Source organism: Vombatus ursinus, unplaced genomic scaffold (genome assembly GCF_900497805.2).
Source record: "Vombatus ursinus unplaced genomic scaffold, bare-nosed wombat genome assembly UNPS02014845.1, whole genome shotgun sequence".
Taxonomy (NCBI): Eukaryota; Metazoa; Chordata; class Mammalia; order Diprotodontia; family Vombatidae; genus Vombatus; species Vombatus ursinus.
Genome location: NW_020954623.1, coordinates 3858194 through 3884054, shown reverse-complemented (window position 1 = coordinate 3884054; position 25861 = coordinate 3858194). Strand labels below are relative to the sequence as shown.

Here is a 25861-nt window from a genome sequence, read left to right as displayed (position 1 = left end):
GCCAGGATGGCCCAAAAAATAACCAGTAAGTGGTGCTTGGGCAGGGACCTATTGTCCAATCCATGAGATCCAAATGAATTGGGTTTAAGACTTGGTGTTTGAGCAAGAAATCTAGCCAGTAAACCTCAAGTAAACTAGGTGGTTTTCTACCATCAAAATTTACCTTCATTTGGGAAGAACACCTTCAGGGGAAAGGAGAGGGAGAGGAGAAGAAAAGAGAGAAGGAGCAGCTCCACAACCCAGTTCCACAACTGGAACTGGTCAACTGTGTTCCCATCAATGTACTCACTCAGGATTGCAGCTTCAGAGTCATCCCTGACCTTTCCCTTTCTAGTGCTTCATGTCCAATTCATTGTAAATTCTAGTCTATTCTACCTCAATGCTGCTTGCATCCATTCCCTTCTCTACTCACACACTTTCTCCACTGGTTCAGGGGCTCAGAAACTCTGGGATGGAAAGCCACAGGCTCCTGAATGGTTTTTTCCTCACTCTCCTATAATCCAGCTTTCACACAGCTGTAACTCAGATTGATATGTGCACTAAGACTTAGATTTGCCCACCTCAGGCCTCCCTCTATTTCTACTACTTCAGAACAAACAAACAAAAAACATACATATAAAAACAATTCCATGGCTCCCTAATGGCTTTAAGATAAAGACCCAAATCCTTAGGTTGCCATTATTGAAAACCTTTCACAATTTTATTTTCACCTCCCTTTCCAATCTTGTCTCAGATTAGTACTTCTCATTTGCCCTCAGTTCTTATTGAACTGGCCTACTATCCACTCCCTATGTATGGAGTGCCACCTCCCCCCGGTTGAACTTTGCAAAAAAAAATAATAATCCCCCTATGGGTTGGGGGGCGGGATACACTCATTCATTCTGCATATTGGCAATTGAGAAGCCTCAGGCTCACTTCAAAGCCCAGCCTTGATGATCCCTCCTCTCTGAGACTGTTCCTGACTCCCTCAGTTATAAACATTCTCCAACTAGAAATTGTTTGCACATACTTCACATTCATGTTTATACTTTTTTCTATCTTTTACCACAACCACCACTACCCCCTCCCCAGAATCTGAGGTCCTCATGGTTAGAAGCTGTTTGCTGTATTTGTAAACCCACTGACAGGTAAAGTGCATTTCCCTTAGAAAATAAACAAAGAAACAAGCAGAAAGCCTATGCCAGTGATTTCCAGGGCATACCAATATCCCAGGGAGGAAATGCACTTCTCAGTGTGCCCTTCAGCTCCTGCAACTTAGGCTTGTAGCTGTGCCTTTGAAGAGGTTCTTGGTCTCGGGTCACTTGGCTAGTAGTGGTGCCTTCCTGATTTTGATGCAAGGTCTTTATTCACTAAGCCATTCTGCCTTGAATATTGAAGGCATGCAATTCATGTTAAATTGTTTGTGAAATTGGTTTGAAACTCCAATAGGCAGGTGACTTTTCCAGGGTGATACAATCAATTAAATCAATCAATTAAGCACCTATTATGTGCCAACCTTAAGCACTTACTATGTGTCAGCAGATAGAGAGCTCAATGGATAGAGCACTGAGCCTGGAGTCAGTAAAATCTGAGCTCAAATCAGGCCTCAGACACTCAGTAGTTGTGTGACCCTGGCCAGTCAGTAAACTTCTGTTTGTCTTAATCCACTGGCAAACCACTCCAATATCTTTGCCAAGAACTCCCTTCCCCCTCAAAAACAAAAACGGAACAAAACAATGGGGTCAAGAAGAGTCAGTCAGGACTGAAAAACTGAAAAATCATGCTCCAGACACTTCTGAGCCCTAGGGATACAAAGAGAGGCAAATCACAATCTCTGCCCTCACGGAGTTTACAATGTAAAGGGGAAGGCAACATGCAAACAAACATATACAAAACAAGCTATATACAGCACAAATGGGAAAGAATCCAAAGAAGGAAAGCCTGAGAATAAGAGGGATTGGGGCAAGGTCCACGGGGCCTTGAACCCAATTCTGTTCCCCTGCTTTCCAGTCTTCCCTCAGTCTGAGGCTGAGGAAGAAAGCAGGATGCTGCAGCAGAAAAAACTGGAGTCGCCAGTGTGCCAATGGGCATGTCCTCTCCCTCCCCGAGTCTCAGTTTTCTCCCCGGTAACTAGCAAGGGGGCGCGGCTGGACTGTATCATGCCTAATGAAAACTCCTTAGCAGCTCATCACCCACAGACTCCCACAGTCTAAGACTCTGTGTAGGGTCAGCCTGAAGCCTCACTCACCCCCTGGGCCCCCTACCTCCCAGCCTTGGTTGGGCCAGGCTCTTTCCGGGCATAGAGAACTGCCCTTTGCCCTGGAGACTCTAGGAAGTGCCCACCTCGGTGCCCTCTGGCTCCCTTGCCAGTGAGGTCCCATGCCCGGCCCCGCTGGGCTGACCTGAGGAGACCGGCGGGTTCCAGGGGCAGTGCCCAGACAGAGGGACGAAGCTGGCCAGAGCCTCACATCCCTCCCAACCTTGTCACATCTCCCCTTCCTGTGCCTGATTCGGCCAGCGAGGGGAAAACCAGGCTGAAGGCTGGGGCTGCGGCGGACCCCCACGCCACCCCGCCCGGCCACCCGGGCAAGGAGGGGGAAGGGGCTGAGGGGGCGGGGCCGGGGGCGGGGCGACGTCGCGCGTCGCTTCTGAATGAAGTGGAGCTCCGACTCCGCCGCCTCTGCCACCGCTGCCTCCGGTGCCCGGCTCAGCTCGGCTGCTCCAGGCTGCCCCGGTCTGGGTCCACTGGGCTCCCGCCGCCGCCTCCGCCTTCGCAGGTGCCGCCGCCAGGCCTGCCCTTGCCCCCGCAGCCCGCAGCCAGGGGGACGGCGGCAGGAGGCGGCCGGAGCCTGGCACCGATGGGCAGCGGGCAGCGTCCTCGCCCCCTCCCCGGCGCCGCCGCCGCCTCCCCTGCCCAGGGTCGCCCGTCCGGCTGAGCGGCGCTTCCTCCCGCGCGTCCCCTGGCCGGCCGGGCAGGGGGACGGGCGGCAGGCTGGCCGGCCGGGGCATGTAGGATGCTCCCGGGTCCGAGCCTCCCGCGGCGGCGGCCCCGCCGGCCCCCGCAGCCTCCCACTCAACTGCTCTGGCAGATGAACGCCGAGCTCTCCCCTCAGCCGCCGCCGCCCTGCCTGTGGATGGTGCCAAGCTCCGGGGGGCTCTTGCGGCTGGCATCTGGGGTTGTGCCCCCGCCTCTGCTGCTGCCCTCGCCCCCCCAGCCGCCGCCACCACTGCTTCCTGGGGTGCCCGGTTGGCAGGTGCCCTGCGAGCCCTCCTTTCTCCCGCTGGTTCCTGTGCCCTCAGCGGCGCCCGATCCCCCAGCGCCTCAGTACCCCTTGCTGAACGAGCAGGTAAGGATGAGCACCCCTGTTCCCCCTACCCCTCTGCCTTCTCGTGCTCCCTTGGGCCTGTCCCTCCACAGCTGCCAGGGCGCACTGGGGTCTGCCTTTGCTCTCTCGGGGCAGCGCACCGGGCCACATGCCTTCCTTTCAGCTCGCTCTCCGCTTTCCTAGCTTTTATCCTCCAGGGTTCTCGGACTTCCAGAATGATCAACATGCAGCCTGGCAGCGATCCCTCTGTCCCCACCCCCAAAAGTTCGTGCTTGCAGCCCCCGTTCAGGATCTCGGGGCGGGGGGGGGGGTATAGGAATGCTTCCAGAGCTATTGGAGAAGTCACATTAGAGGTGGATGACCCTCTTTGGCCAGAGAACCGACAACCCTCGGGATAACTTTCTTCTCCTACACTGGTTTCGCTGTCCAGGAGGCTGGTGCTGAAGTTCCAGGCTGCTAAAGACCGTGGGCTGCAGCCATGTACCTACCATGGCGGAGTTACACACGCAGAAGTTAATACTTTCACGGTCTCTGACAGACTTCAAAAGCAAACAAGGGGGTGTGCGAATCGATAGTTATCTCTCATTCTTATCTGGGTGGGTATTCTCTCCTCCCCCCTTAAAATAAGACCTAGGGCATTCACCAAAGGAAATCTTATTCCACGGAAGCGGGTGGGGGAAAAAAAAAAGGTATTTAGGAAAACGAACTTGTAACATTTAATGTTTTCTGAATCCGCTTTCCTTGTCCTACTGAAGCCATAAAATTGTTTCATGATATACTGCACTTCAGAAGAGTTTGTCTCGAATAAGAGGATGAGAAAGGCGAGAAGAGCAGAAATGAGAGGGAGCCAGAATATAAGGAACAAGATCAAGAACGGGGGGAGGGAGGCAGACACAGACACAGACACAGGCACACACACACACACACACACACACAGAAACAGACAGACAGACACACAGAGAGAAAAGGAGACAGAAAAAGACAGAGAAAATGGTTTCAATTAGGACTGATTTCAATTAGGAGGCACAATAGAAGTCTCCTTTCGGTAAATGCTCGTTGAGTTGTCTTCCGGGTATCTATGCAGATATTGCCCCTTACTCTGATCATTAACTTCATTAGCATGTTTGAATAAATGTTGTGCAAAAAATGGGAGACTTCTATGTATCTCATTCCAGCTGCATCTTGTGAAATTGATGCAGCCCCTTCTCTTTATCATTTTAAAAGTGGACTGTAAGAACTAAAACTAAATCATGTATTTAATTATCTGTGATATTTTCATATCCGTCCAATTTCTTTTTGCATTTGTTAAATAAACCTCTAGCCATTGCAACATTTTGAAGCTTGCCATGTCTGAATGCTACCACTAGAGGTATATAATGCCAAGGAACTAACATTTTCTGTTTAGAAAGCTGCAATTGTGTGTGTGTGTGTGTGTGTGTGTGTGTGTGTATTATGTATATATGTATGTATGATCTTAAAAATCAGATAGATGTTGTGAGATTTTCTCTACCATTAAGCCACACCTCTTGTTAATTACTCACTAATGAGGATTCATTTATGTATACATAAGAATCTTTTTTGAAAACCTTGAGCTGTTTGTATTCAATGTGAGTTTTTACCATTGTGTTATATGCATTAGGTTTTGTTAGTCATTCTAGACTCAATAATGTAGTTATATTTTATTTGCAAGCTTCTTTCTTTAGAAACTTTAAGCCTTAACACTTAAGCTTCTTTTTAATGAGAAAATAAAAGGGTCATTAAGGGAAGTGTTCATTTAAGAGAAGATGATTTTTTATTGCCTTAAATTGGGAGAAAGGGGTCATTAATCTTGAAATGTCATGAAATATAGAATTTTTCATGTTTATCAAAACAATCCAAGGGTGAAAAAAATACATTTTGCCATATCTTTTACTCATAGTTGACAATCCTTTAAACAAATTTTTTGGGAAAAGGGTCGTTCATCACCTCATCATTTATGTGCTGGTATCTTTATGCTTGGAAGTTAGTTTTCTGTCAGTATTCAAGAATGCAGTACTCAACATTGATTTGTAATGTTACTAAACCAATATATTTACCATCATGTTCACTGTTCATGAATTGTGGTACTCATTTAGCACTGCAGAATGGGAAAATATATTTGATATTTCAATCATTTTTAGAAATATAAATGTCTTTTTTTGTTTAAAAGTAGTCATTGGACTCAAAGACCTCTATATAAATCAGCAGTTATTTAGACCCAAGCATTGTGGATTTATTTTAGAATAAACAAAACTTCAATTTCCCTTTTCTATCATTTTGTTTTTTAGTGGATGCTTGGAGCTCAGTCACCTGTGATAGGATTTTCTCCCTCTTCTAATGTGGATTTGATCCCTATTTTCCCCCATGTATATACTTCTGCTCTTCCACCTCCTGTAGGGAAAAGTTGGCTAGACAAGAGGATGCCCAACTGTAAGGTAAAAATGCCAATAATTTAGTTGGATCAATAGATTTTAATTGTTAAATTGTATACATGTCATTATAAGAGAAAAACGGTAGGATTTTTAAACATTATTATTGCAACATACCAAGCATCTAAACCCTTGCACAGCAAGAATGGCTTATCAAAAATATCAATATGTTGGATTAAAACCCAAAGCCTCATTTTTTTTAATTCAAGGCAATGACTGAATTATTTTCCATTGGCATTTCATTTTCTTACATTTTGAATTTACTATTTTATGCTTTTTCTTCTTTGCTTATTTGGGAACACATGAATTTGAATGGTTTATGTTGTAGCATCCTTAAAATTACTTGGTCAGTATCAGGGATCATTATATATGTATAATGCACACATGCATGCATATATATATGTATATTTATATATATATTATATATATGTATGTATGTATGTGTGTGTGTGTGTGTGTGTGTGTGTGTGTGTGTGTGTGTGTCTATGGTACATATTAAAGTAAGGCACTCTTTCCACCAAAGCAGAAGTCAACTGTAGCTCAGTGGATGCATTTAGATGCTATTGGACTCTGTGAGAGGCTAAGTGATTTGTCCATGCTCACAAATATAAGAACCAAATGTAAAATTTGAATTCAGGCAAGTGTTCTGGCATCTTCGTCTAGTACTGTATTCATTAGATTTTTGTGCCTCTCAATGGTTGCATGTAATTAATAAAATAGTTGCCTTTCTTCTCCCCCACCCTAAACAAGTTTGGGTTGTTGTTTATGCTTAGACAATGACAGTTAAAGTCACAAACTAATTATTATTTTGATCATTGTACAAAGCACCCAAATGGTAAAAGGATATTTGGAACTGAAATCTGCATTTTGGCAACCTACTTTGGCCAAAGATATCAGTCTATTCCTAATGTCTTAATTTCCATTTGATTGTGTAGCATAGCCAAAGTTTGGGTTTCTACAATCAAAAGTCTGAAATACATCTCAATAGATGAGCCCAATAGATCTCAACAATTCATTCCAAGTTATGACCAGGCTGGATCTCCACCTTGTTATATCATGGCACTTAGCTCATAACATCACTGAAAACAGTGGATTGGCTAGAGTGGGCTCCTTTTATTGGCTGGGAATAATGTTTATCAATTTTAGGTTTCCTTGTCTTTCTATTGTATTTGCATTGGCCTTGATTTCTAGAGTCAATCTTACTACAAAGAAAGGTATCTATCTATTACCCTATGGGGTCAATTCATCATAATTCTTTCCATTACCCAACTATACGGAAGAAGCTGGAGTATTGTTCTTTTATTTTCAAAATTTGACTGGAATTTTGCTAGAATTTTCAAAACCAGGTGTAGACACAGCCTAGTAGATTCTGAGTACGAGATAGTTTATTTATATTAATTCAACAACAATTATTTCTTCTAACTACATTCAGAAAGGCTATCTTTATGAAAGTCACACAATTTGTAATCATCTACAAATGCCCATTATTCTGAACCAATGTAAGGCAGGACTGAATAGTGTTTATTTTCTTTATTGTGACAACTTACTTAAGATATTCATTTTACTTTATCTTGAACAGATATATTTAAATAACACATTTGCTCTGGACTCTACTTGGATACATCCTGAGGAATCAAGATTGTTTCATGGACATGAAAAGCCACATTTAATGACAAACCAGGTGGCTGTGGCTGTATCTAGGCCAGCCCCTGCCTCCAGGCATCTCCCCACAGTGGTGTTAGCACCTCAGCCTATACCAGGTTGGTAAAAAATGATGATGATGACTTCTGTTCATCATCTTTTACTCTCTCCAACTGATTGTCATATGGCATTTATTGTGAATAGTATATAGCTCATGTTCATGGAAACCATTTTGGTTAAAAAAATTCTATTTGAGTGAGCAGGAGGTAACCTGATATAAGGGAGTTAGATACTATCTTATGTGTTAGCAAACTGAAAAGATGGATAATACATAGAGAATTTTTTAATCAGTGCTCTATTTTTAGAATTTTATCTTATCGTCTATTGGCAGCTAATAATATAGGATGCTAACTGTTCAGTCAACCCAGTTTAAAAAAAAAATACTTACATGGGACAATGTGCCTGAAAAAAATCACTAATCTTGAATGGGCCACTAAAATTTAAATGTTTTAAAATTTCCTACCACTCTGTCATTTTTTTTTTTTTGCTTTTTGGTGAGGCGATAGGGGTTAAGTGACTTGTCCAGGGTCACAAAGCTAGTAAGTGTCAAGTATCCGAGGCCAGATTTGAACTCAAGTCCTCCTGACTCCAAGACTGGAGTTCTATCCACTGCATACCTAGCTACCCCTACTTTGCAATTCTTTACAACCAGGATAAATGCTTCACAAATGTTAAATGAAGGAAATATACCATTTCAAAGATTAATTTAGTTCAGATTTTAAGTTTCCATCACCTAAGAGATCATTTGCCCTAATTTAAAAAGAAAAGTGACTCCTTTCCTGGATAGAATATTTTATATTAATCATGTAATGATGGAGAAATAATAAAATCCTTTTTACTTAAAAAATTATTTTAATATATCCTGGACTGATAATTATATGATACAAATAAATACTGGTCCCATCAACATCCTCCGAACCCTTTCTTATTATGGAATTGGTTTTAATATTTCACAATTATATTAGTTTTTTTTTCCATTTCCCTGATACATACATATATATATATATTCAAATATAGCAACAAGGAACATTTCCTTTGGATCGCAGAGAGTTCTGTTAAGGAAAAAAAGCATTTTTTTTTATTATTTCCAAGCATCCCTTATGCTAACGAGCAATGAATCTTATTTAGCACTGAGTCCTAGAGAGCAATTCAAATGTTTTCTGTTTTTCAGAGGTTGTAATGAAACTTGCCTGCGAAGTGCCTTCTGTTCTTGCCTTTCTTAAATTATTGATTAACTGTAAAGTAGATCAACATCACATAGTTATATGTTTGCAAATATGTTTACAACAAAACAATAATGTGGCCTGTTTGATTTTCATTCTGTGAAAAAGGATTTGCTTATTTGGCTCCTCAGTTTATATCATTTGTTTGTTTTTAAGTTGTAGTCTAATCATATGAGTAATTTTGATACTAATACAATTTCGACTGTGGTAATCTGACATAATGATAATGAGGATAGGGTCAATGTCCTAATCCCTCCAAGCATCTTAGCACAGTGCCTTTGCATAGTTGGTGCTTTATAATAGTTGTTGACAGAATGAGTGAATGAATGAATTCAACCAATTTGTTCAGTGAAAAATATTCAGTCAACTTAGCCCTTCTTTGTTTTATCAACTCAACAACCAACATTTTTGACTGCATTGTCCAGTTTTCATCTGGTAATGGCTACCAAGTGTATATTAGAGACAATCTGAGTTCAGTGGTTTTTTGATGAAATATGCTGTTGTACTTTTGTATAGCCAAGTGTAGATGCATATGAGGATGCTTCTTGCAAAACCTTCATGACAAATGTGACTTTCTCAGCAATGTTCTATGATAAATATTTTATGATGTCTATTTAAAAACTACTCTTATAGTTTTAATTTTCTTGTTAAAAGTTTTTTTTAAAATAACATATTGAAAAAAGGAAGGAAAAGCACCCTTTCCTCTTGCTCTGGCCTATAATTTGGGACAATTTCTTTCTTTCTCCACTTCCACTCTGTCTTTTTCCTAACTTGAAAACCATGAAGGAAGTTGGCTTTGACAGTGTTGCATATCTTGTTTTTAAAGGAAATGTACTTGCTCCAGCAGAAATTTCAAGGACATTGTACGCATTTTGATTCAGTAAATAGTGTGGAATTGGAAGTAATGATGTCTGGACCAATTGGTATCAGATAATGTTAGATGTTATCTGCAAGTATAATCCCTTAATCACTAGGAAGGGTATCTAATCTCCCAGAGGCCACTAGGGGGCCATTAGTGGCAGCTTTGTGATAGTAAATAGAAGTAGTTAGAAGGCTGAGCCTAGGGTTAGGAAAATCTGATTTCAAATCTGGCTTCCAATATTTACAATCTGTTTGACCCTGGGCAAGTTACTTAATCACTAGTCTCCCTCAGTTTCCTCATTTATAAAGTGGGGAAAATAATAATACCTCCTTCTCAAAGTTGTTGTGAGGATCAAATGAGATATTTGTAAAGTGGTTTTCCAACTTTAAAGCACTATTTAAATTATAGCTATATTAGTAATGGTATTTACAATGGTATTTAAAATGATATTTAAATTTTCCTTTGAATACCCATGAATCTCAAATGCATGAAAGTGTGTGTTTATGTACTACTTAACTACTAATAGGGAACATAGAAGAAAATATCAAAGAGGATATCATGGAATTTTAGGATTGAAAGAGATCTTAGTAGTGGCAGTCATCTAGAAGACCACCATTGTTATCTTAAACATGAGGAAACCAAGTTGGCCAGAGAAATTGGAGTTATCTTTCAGTGAACACTGCAGATCAAGTGGTGATAATAGAAAGTCTTTGAGCTTATAGATTTGACAGAATCCCTATGGTTTTTCCCCCCCTCATGCCTGAATGCAACTCTTCCAGAATACTTTTGTTGTGGAAAGTCCACTATGACTGTAGATGAAATTGAAATAATGAGTTTTAGAGCTACTGAGGATTTAAAAATAGGTAAGGGCTAATTAACATAATAGAATAGGAATTGGATTTATGATTGTGTTTGAGTATAGAACTTGTGTGTGAAGGAACTCCTTTTATCAATGATGGTTAGCATTTTCCCTACAACTTATCATCTTAAAGTTTTGCCTAGAGGACTAAAATGGTAAATGACTTTTTTGGGTCACACAGGGAGTGTTTGTAACAGGCCAGATTTGAATCCAGATTTTCCCTAGTTCCAAAGTTGGCTCACATCCATATTGTAGTGCTATCTACAAATATCAATTATATGATAGATTTAGTCAAATAACCTTAATGTATGTCACATCGTGTGTCCAATATATAGCTTCACATTCAAGAAAAAACTTTGCATTGCTTCAGCAGTAGGTAGCACAGAAGTTGTGGATAAGAGTATCAGTTCATGGCCCATGGCCAATGCTGGTAAAGATGATGCTTGGGGGGGGCAGGTAGGTGACACAGTGGATAGAGCACCAGCCCTGGAGTCAAGAGGACCTGAGTTCTAATCCGGTCTCAGAGCAGACACTTGACACTTACTAGCTGTGTGACCCTGGACAAGTCACTTAACCCTGATCACCTAAGAGAAAAAAAAAAGATGATGCTTGGAATTGACTAAGAGATTTGAGGAGCCATTAGGCTATCTGGGCCCCACCCTTTCATTATTATCAGTGAACTGAAAAACTTATTCTATGCTCTATACAGCAATGGAGTCAGAAAGCACTGAACACACATCAGGTAATTTGAAATCAGATGTTTCATATTCCTGCTTTTGATACAGAAGGTTCTTAGTTTTGAAACTAATGTGATATTCTCTTTTTTCTTAATATTCAATTCAATAGTCAAGGTTGGCCAAATGATTGGTAATCTCTTTTTTCACCATTTGGATAGTCACATGTGAAGCAGGGAAGAGAATCTGAGACTGATTATGCTATTGTCTTTCATGCCTGTGATCAGCCTTGATGTTTGAGCCGGTCATATGGTTGTGTCTCAATCGTGCCTTCAGGAAAATGTGGTCATTTCTAGCTAAGTAGGCTTTTGGATGTCATTAGTGGCCACTGACTCCTTCATAAAAGTATCAGAATGTTTTATGCCCATTCCCTTACTCTCCTAACTATTGCAAATGGCAGGCCATGGCCTATAGTGATCAGCTTTATTTGGTGACAAAATGTTCTGAGGATAAAAAAAAAGGTCATTAACCTATATATTCAGCCAAAACAGGATACCTGAGCAAAGGTTTGGGAAGGATGCTGATTCTAGTTCCCCCTGGAATATATCCCAAGTTTGGGAAGATAGGATTTTCTTTTTCATCTTGACAAGAATAATTATAAAAGTAAAGCAAAAGTATTCAGGTGAGTTATTAGAGAATTATGCCTCCAATAGCATAGAGTGGAAGATGAGCCTACAGTCAAAGGCACAATTACAAAAACAAACAAACAAACTTACTGGACCAGATTACTTCATTTTTGGACTACTGTTTTTAGAAATGTAATATGATGATTCATGCTATGAATTAACTATTTGAAGGTGACAAAAGAGTGTTAGCCTTTCAGCTTAACAACACAGAAGTATATAATGACAAATAAGAAGGTATGTGTAGGTCAAGATGACAATACTTCAGAAGATCTATGATGTCATCACTATGTACAGTACAGTCCTTCCACCAATGCATCTATCATCCCACTATACCTGAATTGATTATGTTATTGAACTACTTGTAGTGATCAAAAACACCTCATGGCTGTGTGTGTGTGTGTGTGTGTGTGTGTGTGTGTGTGCTTGGACACTGTTATCAGGCCTATATTTTAAAACTTGACTCATTTGTAAAGCTTTTCAGAGAATATTTTCTAACATCCAAGGTCCATCGACAAATTTTAAATCTTAAATATTTGAAAACTAAAGCTATTTTTTTTGTAGTACAGAAATACATCTCAGATTTCCTGTAAAATAAGAACCATGCTATTTTCTGAAGTTCCATGTGTGGACAACATCCATGAAATGTTCCAAAGAAGGTCAATTTGTCCCCAGGAGAGAATAATTAGCCCAAGTTAGAGAAAAGTAAGAGGGGAAGGAAATTACTGAACCCAGGACTTTGTCACAAGCCTGTATTGTGTATCTAAAGAAAACACATAGAGACAACTCATTGGTATAGTGGACAGAATGCTGACTATTACCTGGAATTTCCTTATCTGATCTTACTGTATTGGCACTCCAACTTTCCCTCTCCTTTGCAGCCTCTAATGAAGTCTTCATCCTCATTTTGATACCCAATCCATCCACTGCTCCATCTTCTCAGGCTTTCACCACTGCCCTGACTATACTTTTCTCTCTTCCCCATCTTGACACTTTGGTGAACCAGCTCAATTGTCTTTTCCTCTGAAGTCCCTTGCCCTTTTATCCTATCACCAATCTTGCCCTTCCAATTCTTAGCCCTGGATGAGGATCCAGCAAAGGAGACAGAGGAGTGGTCAGATAGGTAGCAGAACCAGGAGAGAGTGGTGTCCTGAAATCTTAGAGAGAAGAAAATATCAAAGAGAAGAGGGTGATCAACAGTGTCAAAAGCTGCAGAGGTCTAGAAAGATGAAGATTATAAATAGGCCATTATATTGGTCAATTTAGAGAATATTGGGGAAAACAAGATCATTGGTAACTTTGAAGAGGACAGTTTTTGTTAAATGATGAGGTCAGAAGCTAGATTGTAGAGAGTTTAGAGAAGAGGGAGAGGAGGTCAAGTGGAAGGACTTATTATAGATAGCCTTTTTGAGGAGTTTAGTCAAAAAGGTTGGTTGAGGACAGCATCATCTTCTTTCTCACCTAGGTTTTCAACTCCTCACTGTCTTACAACTCCCATGCTTCCTTCCACCCAATCTATTACAAAGGTCTGCTGATTCTTTCTTGGAATATATCCCACATATTTCCTTCTCCCCCCCCTCAGAAAAAAAAAAAACCTGTCACCTCCCTGGTTCAGGTTTTACTCACATTATACCTACATTATTTTAGTGGCCTTCAGTTGGTCTCCTTGTCTTGTACCACCTAAATGTACTCCATTCTCTATTGAGATTTCAAATTGATCTTCCTAAAGCACATGTCTGACCATGTCATCCTCCCATTCAACAAATATAGTGACTCCTAATTACTTCCAGAATCAAATATACAATCCTCATCATGTACAGAAAGCCTTTCTATAGACTCCTTAGTGAAAAAGCTTTCAAACAAACATATTTTATTTCTTCCACTAGGTCTCTATATTTTGAAAGCTTTTTGTTCTCTGTAGCTTAGAGATAATGAGTATTGGTATGTGAAATTTATGAAAATTTTCATTCATAATATTTTAAAAATCAATGTTATATCTGGGGTTTAGATATGAATGGTGATATTTTAAAAAATATTTTATTTAATGATGTCTTAAGAAATGATTCCAATAATTTTATTTATTGACTAGCTTATGAATACATTGAACTTCATTATATTCCTACAATTGCTACTGCTGTTTCCCCTCCTTTTGCTACTTTTACTATCACTACAACTATGACTACTGCTACTGCAATGATCATGACTACTACTACTTTCCTACTACTAAAACTACCACCTTCACCATCACTGTCACCATCACTATCAACATTACCATCACCACCACCAACACTGCCACCACTACCACTTTTACTACTACTACTACTACTACTGCTGCTGCTGCTGCTGCTGCTACTACTACTACTACTACTGCTACTACTACTACTATTACTACTATTGCATATTCACATAACATTTTAATATTTGCAAAGCTCTTTTCAAATATTATTATTATTATTATTACAGTTTGTCTTTATTATAACCTTGCTAGGTAGATTCTATTTTTATCCTCATTTGACAGAGAGGGAACAGAGGCTGAGAGAGATTATGATATGTATCTGGATTCATGCAGCTATAAAGTATCCAAGGCAGGATTTGAAATAATAACTTTAATGATTTCCTGAGTCCAAATCCAAAATTCTATGAACTTTGGCCCCCTGCTGCCACTATATCAACAGTCAATCGTCAAAGCTAGTGAAAATGGACACTAAAAATATAAACATGGGATCTTAAAACATCTCCTGAAACTCCCTATATGCATAGCTGATTCTAATGTTTTGACTGCATCAACTGATCAATCCAGTAGGAATTCCCAGATGACACAACCTTAGACTCATCCAAGTAGGTATGATTTGGCAAAAGGGGCATTTTCCCCCTAGATACTGGCTTATTCTTGGAATTTGATATCCAGTTGCATTGACAGTTGAATTAATGGATTCTCACCCATACTGTACACTATTGGCAGATGACTAAGAAGTTGTGAAAAATGGCAGGTATAATAGAGTTGAAGAAGATACTACAAAAATGGAAATTGCTTCTATGAGTATGATTTGGGTAAATTCTACAGGAAAGGAAACCAGTAAAGGTGAACCCCTACCTTCCAGAATAACAGCGATACCTACAGGCTTCCTTCCAGGGACATTATTTGTTGGCTTGATAATTTATTTTTATGAGAAAGAGGGGAACCAGAAATGTTCCCTTCAGTACTAGCAAAATTAGGAGGTAGATGATGTGGGTCCCACATTTTGCCCAAACAGATGTGTACGATGGTCTCTCAAGAACTGTTTGTAATCAGCACTTACCACAGGGCCTGGTATATAATAAGCACTTAATGAATGAATGTTGACTTGATGATTTTGTAGGAAGAGTTGATAAATAGCTGAGAACAGATGGTAGAACTGATATCCCATAAAGGAAGATTATAAACTATTTATTAATAATGGATAAAGAATATTGGAAATTGGGAAATCCCAATAGAGTTTGCTCCTTGGACTTGGAGTCAGGAAGACCTGAATTCATATCCTACTTCCAACATTCCATAGCTGGGTGATCCTGGGCAAATCATTGTTAGCCTCAGTTTCCTCATTTGTAAAATAAGGGTAACCATAGCACCTACATGCCAAGGTTTTGAAGATCAAATGAGGTAATATAGGTAGAGTGCTGTATAAATGTCATCATCATCATCATCATCAGCAGCAGCAGCAGCACAATTTGATCTAGAAAACTAAAACAAGAATTTGAAGAGAAGTGTTAGAGTAGTGATTTGGATGATGCAGTAGAAAGTTTGTATTTTGTAAGTGCTTATCTGAGAAATCACCTACTCAGGATTTATTTTCACTTAGCCATATATCTGCAAATAGAGATAGGGCAAGAGTAGTCTCTTCTTCTTCTTCTTCTTCTTCCTCTTCTTGTTTTTCTTCCTCTTCCTCTTCTTCTTCCTCTTCTTTTTTCTCCTCTTTCTCCCCATCTCCTCCTCTTCCTCCTCCTCCTCCATCTCTTCCATCTCTTCCTCCTTTTTCTTCTTCCTCCATGGGAAAATGCATATTTACTTCAATGCCATCATTTCCTTTATAAACAAATGTATTTTATTTTATTGATTAGCCAGTCATCCTTCTGAGATAGAGTCAATAGGTTTCATTAGCTTGCCAAAGGGATCCACAACATGATACAAGTTAAAAGCCAATGGATTAGATTCAAAGCCCTTCATAACATAGCCCTTTCTTACTTTTTGGGCATGTCACAACTTATTCTCTGTCACATACTCTCCAATGCAGTAACACTGACCTTTTTTTTTCTGATTTACAAACAAGACACTTTATTTCTTGACTCTGGGGAATTTCTCTGGCCATCCTCCATGACTGGAATGTTTTCCCTCCTCATCCCCACCTATTACCTCCCCTGGTTTCCTTTAAGTCCCAACCAACATTCTGTCTTCTACAGGAAGCCTTTCCCAAACCCTCTCAATTTTAATGCCTTCTCTCTCTTAATCAGTTCCTATTTATCCTTTATATTGCTTGTTTATTTAAATATCTATATCTGGTTTTTTTTGTTTCCTCCACTAGATTGTGAATTCTTTGAGAACAGGGACTATATTTTGCCCCTTTTAGCACAGTGCTGGCACATTGTACACATTTTAAAAAATGTTTATTGACTGATTGATTTACCTGATTAGATGTTTGGAGTGAGGGAGAATGAGTAACCTAGGTTGTAAACCTGGAGATTGGGATATTGGTAGTTCCCTCAAGATAAATAAGGATGTTAAGAAGGGTGCATTTTGGAGGAAAAGATAATGAGCTTATTTTTGTACACAATGAGTATGAAATGCCCAAGTAACATCTTGTTTGAAATGTCCAATAGGCATTTGATGTTGTGTGACAGGAGCTCAGGAGAGAGACTTGGGCTTAATATATAGATATGGAAAGCAAATGCATAGAGATTATAATTAAATCCATGGTAGTTTATGCAATCATCAAGAGACTGAGTATAAAGAGATAATAGAAGAAGGTCTAGGAAGAAGCAGTTAAGGGTTGTGATATGAATAAGCCAACAAAGGCAACTGAAAAGAAGCAGTTAGGTAGGTAGATGGAGAACAAGAGGGAACAGTGAAATGGAAAGCCAGAAACAAGAAAGTATACCAGAGGAGAGGATGCTGACAACGGTATCAAAGGCTGAAGAGGTCAAGAAGCCTGGGGGTTGTGAAAAGGACACCAATTTTGGCAATTAAGAGATCATTGAAAATATTGGAGAGAGTATTTTCAGTTAAGTGATAGGACTGAAAGAGAAATTGAAGAAAAAAAGAGAGAGAGAGGAAGAAGGAGAAGGAGGAGGAGGAGGAGAAGTGGAAGGGATAAGCATAGAAGTAATTTTCTATTTCATTGACTTTAAAACAGAAGAAATGTAAGGTGATAGCTACTGACAATGGTGGGGGGTATAGTGAGACTCCCTTGTTTATCAGCAGCAGGGAAGGAGTCAGTAGTCAGTCAACATGCATTTATTAAGTACTACTAAATTCAAGCACTTGTAGTACATGCTGGGGATATGATGAAACACACACACATTCATAGAGGTCCCTGCTCTCAAAGAACCCAGTCTGGATAGTGATGTCTGTAACTCAATTGAAACCTGCATAACAGTGGTGGGCAGGCTTGTTCCAAGAATATCCATGAAGAAGACCCAGTGGGTAGAATGTGGGGACAACTGACCACTTGGAGCTTCCAGAGCTCCTAGAATCTGGGCTCTTGGATCCCTTTGGTATCAATAATGTTGTACAATATCACTGTTGTAGCCTCCCTCTGATGTGGTCTCAGCCCACATTTGTTATCATAAAGTTTACAATCAGGTTTCTAGTGCCATGAACATCAGCCTTCTTGAACGTCATGAACCCTGCCTTCTGAGCATTGTGAAGGCAAAGGTGAAATTCATTTCTTTCTACCTCAGTTTCTTTATGTATAAAATGTGAATAATATCTATGATCCCTTCCTCCTTAAAAAGTGATGGGAAAATGCCTTAGGAAGCCTCCAAATGTCATACAAATGTGATTTATTGTTGCCATCATTAATAAAGATAAGACTGGATGTGTACTTCCTTGGCATAGGTCCCTATCAGGGGAGGAAACTCCCCCAACTAATACAGGTGGGCAACTTCTCTCCAAACTGTCAGCTTAGCCCAAGGGCACTAAGAAGTGAAATGTCTCGGCTTGTGTCCCACAGCCAATATATGTCAGAGAGTGGCCTTGAAGTCAGATCTTCCTGGCTCTGAGACCAGATCTCTAACCATTGTGCCATGTTGTTTTTGACCACAAACTCCACCACAAAAACCAATGAGAGCTAAATAGCATTTAGATATTGCTTTAAAGTTTGCAAAGCACTTTAGGAATATTATCACCTTTTGTGGTCACAAAGGCCCTTGGAAGTAGGTGCTATTAATATCCTCATTTTACAGATCAGGAAGCTCAGGCAGACTTGTCTAGGGTCACAAAGCTAATGAATGCCTTTCAGATTTAAACAGGCCTTTCTGACTTGTTTTAGTGCTCTGTCCATGGTACCACTTAGCTACTGGCAACTACAAACAACCAAAAATTAGGAACAACATGCATTTATAAACTATTCCTTGAATTCAAGTAATTCATGATCAAGGTCCTCAGACAGGGCGATATCAGTCCTCCTGAGAGAGGCTCAGGGGCAGCTAGGTGGTGCAGTGAATAAAATGCCAATCCTGGAGTCAGGAAGATTCATCTTCCTGAGGTCAAATCTGTCATCAGCCACTTACTAGCTGTGTGACCCTAGGCAAGTCAGTTAACCCTGTTCATCTCAGTTTCTTCATCTGTAATATGAGTTGGAAAAGAAAATAGCAAACCATCCTAGTATCTTTGCCAAGAAAAAGCCCATTTGGGGTGACAAAGAGTTGAACACAACTGAAAAATGACTCCACAACAAAAGAGAGAGGCTGAGGCACCCAATTCTTACCCAACATAAACATGAATCCACAGTGACATCTAAGAAAGACAGAGCAATTCTTGAGACTTTGTGGCCCTGGTCTCACACTATCAGATGGCCCTGGACTTTCTGTAGTCAGACATAGTTATCTTTTTGTTTTTCTAAAGGAGAACTAGGAGGTCCCTGTCTCTGCAACCTTGACTAGACATGCATTATAGTACCACCTCTGACATGCTCTTGTGGGTCATACAGGGTGAATAAGTAGTTTGCAGGTCATAATGGTAAAACCATACTTTGTCTCCTGATTGCAAGCTGATTAGTCATCTTAATTTTATAATGAAAGAAGAATAAAGAAACAAGGGAATTTCTAAAACTTTTCAGCTATGCAGTTGTGTTGAGGTTCTCAATGTGTCTCCCAAGAAAAAGCCTGGGCTTCAGATTGATCTTCTGTTCCTCATTACTGCCATGGCATATGATGAGACAGGTACAAGGCATACATGAATTGTATGTGCATCAAACATAATGAAATGCTATCCAAACAGCTGTCTGATGATAAACAGCAGAGTTTGGCTTCATGCATTTGAGAAATCATTCCTGAAACTTTGGTACTTACTTAAACAAACAGCATCCCAGAAGAGTTTCAAGGTCAGTGAAATGTTGGGTGACCTATTTGGAAATGAACTGGCCTACTGCAGTTCCTACTGGATAATGAAGTTGATTTTAAGTGTTTGGGTTATTCTTCTGTATATACAATGATACACATTTTGAACTGCAGAAAGTATTTTTTTGAGTGATGGCCTTGCCAGTTTTGACAGCCTCACAAATTCAGTCAGATTCTCTCAGCAATGAAACTACTTTAAAGGGATGAGCTGAGCCCCTTAGGGAACCACTGATATATTCCCTTCTGAACCACAGTGATGGAAGGAGTAAATGGTCAAGAGAGAAAGAGAGAGTGAGATTGAGAGTGAGAAAGGAGAGAGAGAAAGAGAGAGAGACAGAGAGAAACAGAGAGAAACAGAGAGAGGGAGAGAGAGAGGGAAAGAGAGAGAGAAGAGAGAAGAGAGAGATTGAGACACAAAAACAAAGACATATACACAGAGAAATATTAAATAATAGCCAACATTTATATAGCCCTTTACATCTTTACAAATATGTTCCCATTTTCCCCTCACAACAACCCAGACAGGTAGATGCTATTATTATTTCTATTTTATAGATGAGGAAAGTAAAACAGACAGAGGTCAAATGACTTGCCCAGGGCTTCACAGTTAAAAAGTATCTAAAGCTGGATTAGAACTCAGGTCTCTCTGACTCCAAATAAAACAATTCACCTGCTGAGTCATCTAGCTGTGTTATAGAAATACCAGAGCTGGAAGGGCCCTTCTACATTTGTCATCCAAGAGCCTCATTTTACAGAGAAAGAAGCTGAAGCTGAAAGAGGACACCTGGCTTCACTAAAGACCTCGTTATCTCACCAGGGGCAGGTCAGAGCTTAAGAGAATCAACCTCTTCACTGTCTCATTGCTGCTTTGGACTGCACTGCAATGATGTGCTCAGTTGTGTACACAGATGAAGTATTTAAATTCCACACAATTTCTCAGCAATTCCCTTTTTAGGATCTTCATTCACTTACCACACATTCATTGCATTCAGCAGTAAAGGAGAGTCAGCATGGATACTCTGAGGGCCTCTGCCCTCATGGACCTTGTAGTCTGTATGATATCCATCATACATGCAAAGATGTGATTTAGAAAGTTTTGACTAAGTATTAATTAAGCACCTCTAGTATGCTTAGCATAAGGTTAAATACCTTGGCAAATAAAGAAAAGATAGCTCCTGTCCTCAATTAACACACAAATTCATTAAAAGCAAACAAACAAGCAAACAAACAAGCAAGAACCTACTGTAGGTAAGGAATTTTACCAGACATTGTGGAGATAAAGATAGCTGACATTCAAACCCTGCCCTTGTGGATTTCCTGATTTCCACATAGGGAAGACAGACACGGAAATAACTCTGCTGTGGGGAGTATATGAGCTTGGTCTAGAGTGGAGAAGAGGAAGCCCAGGGATGGATGGCATGAGGGGCCTCCCAACAAGGAGGAAGCATCTTCACTTGGAGATATCATTTGTGAATTCTTTTGGACAGCAACTTTTCCAGGGTTGAGTGTTTTTCTCAGATAGGTCGTCATTTGATCACAGTTGTATATAATTTGAAGTCTCTTGTCATGCCCCAAGTATTCTGGCAATGTGCCCATCATGAGTGATCATGATTCTTTCTTTCCTGTGGATGACAGACTGTCTAAAAGCCTCCAGGCAAATGTGGAAGAACCAGATCTGGCCAGTAGTGGAGTCTGGACTGACAATCTTAATTGGAACTTTTCTGAAGGCTGCCTGTTCTTTTTTTTTTTTTTTTTAATGAAGCCCAGTGCCGTTTCTTTTGTCTCTTTCCCTGACTCAGTTCATTATAGTAATCAGCAAATGTAGACTACTAAGAATTATAAGCAATTTATTCATTGGGACAATGCAATTGATTGCTAATTTTTAATAAAATGAATTTTCATTTTATGGCATATTAAGTGATATGAGATTAAAAATGGCTGACTGAAATGAACAATTCCAAAGTGATATGTAACAATATGGGAACTCTGCATCTTATGAGGTCAAAATACCACTTGTTTCTCATTCAGTCCAGTAGATATATGAAATGGTAGACTCAAAACAAGTAAGAGGTAACAATTTCTATACAGCTGTGGAGCATACACAGAGAATTGTGTGTGCATATCAATGTTTGCAAGTTGACCTTTTAATGAAAAGGTGCTATATACATGCAGAATATTATGGAATCTAATGCCTAACTAAAAAGCTGTTTTGGGGGGGTGGTTAGCATCAGCAGAGGGGTCAGCCAGATGACCACCCAGATACCAAAGCTTGATGCCTTTAGCATCACTCATCACACACATACCCAGGATGGAACCTGACATCCTGGTGAGGATCTCTGTGGTGAAAGGGATATCTAGTTTGATTAATTCCAGCTGACACCTTGCTCCATGCCTGAGAGCTGTGACAGATTGGCCCATCCCATTGGCAGATGACACTACAGTGAATGCTGTGAGAGCAAAAGCCAGGGAACAGATGCAACTCCATCAGAAATCCAGGACTCTGGCTTCTGTCACAAGAAACTGATCTTTCCTTAGCACACAAAATGAGAGTCAGTGTCCCAAAGATGTTCAGCCTGGGGAAAGTAGAACAATAGAGAGATGGATTTTAAGTGTCACACTCCCTTGTAAACATGTATGAGAACAAAAACATACACCTGTTACATGCAGTTCTTTTTAAAGCCCAGCTCCATCTCCTCTAGTTTAGCTCTTTCTAAAGTAGGAAGGGAGACAGGTCCTGTTTCTTCATGTGTCTCAAAGTCATCCAGTGACTTCTACTGACCAGCCTTCTCAAAGAATGCATTTCTTAGTATGCTTATGAGATTTTTTTTATGGATAAATATAAAAGTCAATTAGGACATGAGATACTAGTAAAGTATTCTGAAATGTGGGGAAAACCCCCTATTAGTGTCTTGGGCAGGTACAAGGTGGTCTTCATGGAATAAATGGTGTTTGAGTTGGATCATGACATATGAGTAAAATGTTAAAAACCCAAATGTTTGATAAAGGAGGATGGTGGTGGTGATAGCAGTGCTACGGGTTAAAGGAGCTTGCACCAAATGGAGGCTCCACCAATCTGGGGAATAACCAAGAGGAAAGCATAAATCAGTTGATTGAATTCAAACCAATAAAAATGAGTGTTTCTTAATAAAGTATTTCTTAACAAAGCAGGTTTTGCAAATAAATTTAGGTAGAAATTTAAATTGGTTATGTATTTGAGTAGGAAAAAAGCAAAGAGACATTCTATGTAGAAAAATGAAAATTAATATCCATTGGAAATCACTTTTCTTATATATTAAATGGGGAGGGTATGCAAAAGCCTGAACCGTGCAAGTTCAGAGAACTTCAAAAATGATTTTCCTACAATACCCATCTTTTAATGTGCATACATACAACTTGGCATTGCATCAGTATGTTTTCACTCCGACCAAAAAGTTTTTTGAAAGATTCACTTTGTGTTGGGTGTATAATTTGTCTGAGTCTGAATTTTTAGTACTAAATTTCATTTCTGGGAAATGGAATGCTCTTTTGGGAACATGAAAACTTAGGTCCTTTCTGAAATTCAGGATGTCCTCAGAATTATAATTTTTTTTCCCCTTTCAATTTCTGGCTTCATAAAGGGACAATAGCTATCTGAAATTATAGGGGAACATGGAAAGTGATGGCATTTTTTTTAATCTCCATGATTATGAATGAATTTTGTGTCAACCCTGACTTTTCTATCACCCAGTTTTATTCTCTCAACCAAATGGCCAAGAATTCAGGACTTTAATTTTTCTACCAATCTCAGTGACTCAAAATTCTCTTTCAATGTGAACCCCTTTAATTGGGGGAATATCCAATCCCTCTTTCACTTATTCCTTTTCCTTTTTTTTTTTGGAAAATAGTCACAAATTCCTCCTCCCCCATTTCCCCTACACACTTGCTTTTTACTAAACACACAAGGAGGAGCAGTAGGTTCTGGTTGCAATTTGTAGGTCAAGAGCATGGAACCAAAGAAGGTCAAGTCAGACTCTACTGACTGTGAGTGGGAGGTCTTGGGAGCTGTGTTAATGAGGCCTAGGTTGCAAAGCCTTTCTGACAGTGACCTTTGCTCATAAGGACAGTGAAAGTCAGTAGAAAACACCAGTGGTATTGGTCAGTGGAAAACTATGTAATTTTGAATCTGACATTTACTTCTGAGCTTCCTTTATTTTGAAGTTAACTTGATAATTTTGGAAAAAAGTAGTAGATGTTTTAAAATGGGAAAAAGACCTCTTCTCCATTTTTTTTCATTGAAGGAAATTAAAGGAAAGAGACATTTTTGTGACTTGCCCAAGGTTGTACTGAGCAGTAGGGCTAGGACTAGACTAGGTACAAGACGGCCAGGGTAGGCTTCTTCCTTTTGCTTCAATCCTCTCTGTGCAAATCCTGTCTGCCGGATGGGTTTGGGGGTTTACAGAATCTGAGATAAGTTGTGATCATATCAGGCTACATGCTATGCATTCATTCCTTTATAGAATCTTAGACTCAAAACAGCCCTGAGAAGCCCTGATTCCACCCCTTTTGGGATCCACAATCCTTTCTACAACATCCCCAATAAAAGCCTGCTTAAAGAGCTCCAGTTTGGGGGGACTCCCCACCACCCAAGGCAGAAAAGTCTATTTTGGAAAAAAAACAAAATTATTCCAAAGATTTGTTTCCCCCTGATATCAAACTTTAATTTGTCTTCTGGCCACTCTAGCTCTGACTTCCGGAGGCAAGATACAAAAGTCTGTTTCTATTTTCCCATAACAAGTCTTCAAATGTTTGAAAGTGGTTCTAATCTGCCTTTACCTCCCCTGGCCTCAAGACTTTTGTCTTTCCTTTCAGTCTATAAATCCCAATTTCTTTCTGCCAATTCTCCTATTTAATGGTTTTATGTCCCCTTAAAATCATTGCATCATTCCTTGGACACTCTACAGTTTATCAAAAAAAAAAAACTTGGAAACAGGTAGCACCCCATAGTGAACACAGACTTCACATTAGGTCTGACCCAGGATTCTCATGGGATCCTAGATTTAGAACTCTTTTGGAAGAGACCTTAGAGAGTGCCAAGTATAGCCCTCTCAACATAAGGATGAAGAAACTGACATTCAAAGAGGTTAAGTGACTTGGCTAGGGTCATGTGTTTAGCAAATGTCTGAGGTGGAGTGTAAGACCAGTTATTCTAGACTCCAACTTCAAGGTCTTCTTCACTACCCCATTCTGGCTCTGTTATCCTTTCCCCAACCTGGTATCACTCCTTTCTGACAATAGCTTGTCTTTTCTCGACTGCTCCATCACACTCTTGATTCACACTGAGCTTTCAGTGTCCATGCACACACACCTACATGTTAAAAACCAAAAACTCAGCATTTTTTTCCATATTGGTTGTTCAGCCATACCTCCCACATACTGTACATGTGAAGCTGATTCTTTGAATTCCAGGGTAGGAATTTCTATTTGTGATTAATTTCTGTTCAATTTCATCTTATGAAATTCACTGCATCCATCATTCTAATCTAGCCTGTTCTGATATTTTTGTCTCCTGATTCCTTCATCTAGAATGTTAAGTTCTGCATTTGCATTTTGAGACTAACAATCTGATGAGAACACCTTCTAGCCTTCTAGCTCAAGTAGTTAATCAAAAGCTTAAAAAAATCCCTAGGGTTCATTCACCAAAAGATTTTCCTCAAGTTGAATAATCTTATTTTCTCCATTTTGAGAATATTCCATTGGAATGCTTTGGAGGTTACCTGTTCAAGTAGTTCCAAAGCCACTTCATGGTATTTCCATTTATCTCTTCTGCTTCATGGTATCTAACAAGATAGGTTGAGAGACGGAGTCCAGTATGTTCTTCGTTATCATCTTCTTATACATACACATCACCTTCACAACTCATCTCTTTGTTACCAAAGGAAAGGGACTTATTTTCTCATGTGTGATATGTCCAAGATGAACCCTGTTTGACTTATCATAATCATGGCTTCTTTTCTCACAAGTCTTGCATTCTAGAAATTGGTCAGAAATCAAAGTCATAATTTCCAGCACATAATCTGAAGTCTTCCTCCTCTTCCTTCTCTTGAAAACTTGGCCAACATTTGTCTTTTTTTTCTTACTGTGAAATCTTGCCTGTTTTTCCCTGCTTTTCCAAGGCTAATCCACAACATTTCAGCAATAAGAGCTAACAGTTATTTCAGGATCATGAGATATAGTTCAAGGCTGAATGAGTTAAACCCATTGCTTGATTGTCAGGGGGTTATCTTCAGGGAAAGATTTCAAACTTGAGATTCAATTTTCATTTGTGTTCCATCCATATTGGTCCAAATGGCCACAGAAGAGCAAGCAGGAAGGAAGGAAAGAAAGAAGAAATTGCGCCACACATTTAACAATCAATTCCAAGCTGTTCATTGATGCAAAAGATTATATTTTTAACAGCAGTATTTTCCTAGTGATGCTATGTGAATCATGGAAGGAAGGAAGGAAGGAAGGAAGGAAGGAAGGAAGGAAGGAAGGA

General features: G+C 39.8%; 1 protein-coding gene across 1 annotated transcript in view; it reads left to right on the top strand.

Annotated features, from left to right (window-relative positions):
- The first annotated feature begins 2993 nt into the window (after window positions 1-2993).
- TCERG1L (transcription elongation regulator 1 like) overlaps window positions 2994-25861 on the top strand; it is a 301431-nt gene continuing 278563 nt past the window's right edge. The window contains exons 1-3 of the mRNA XM_027840461.1: window positions 2994-3326; window positions 5612-5758; window positions 7332-7512. Coding sequence (XP_027696262.1) covers window positions 2994-3326; window positions 5612-5758; window positions 7332-7512 — 661 coding nt within the window. The remainder of the gene's footprint in view (window positions 3327-5611; window positions 5759-7331; window positions 7513-25861) is intronic.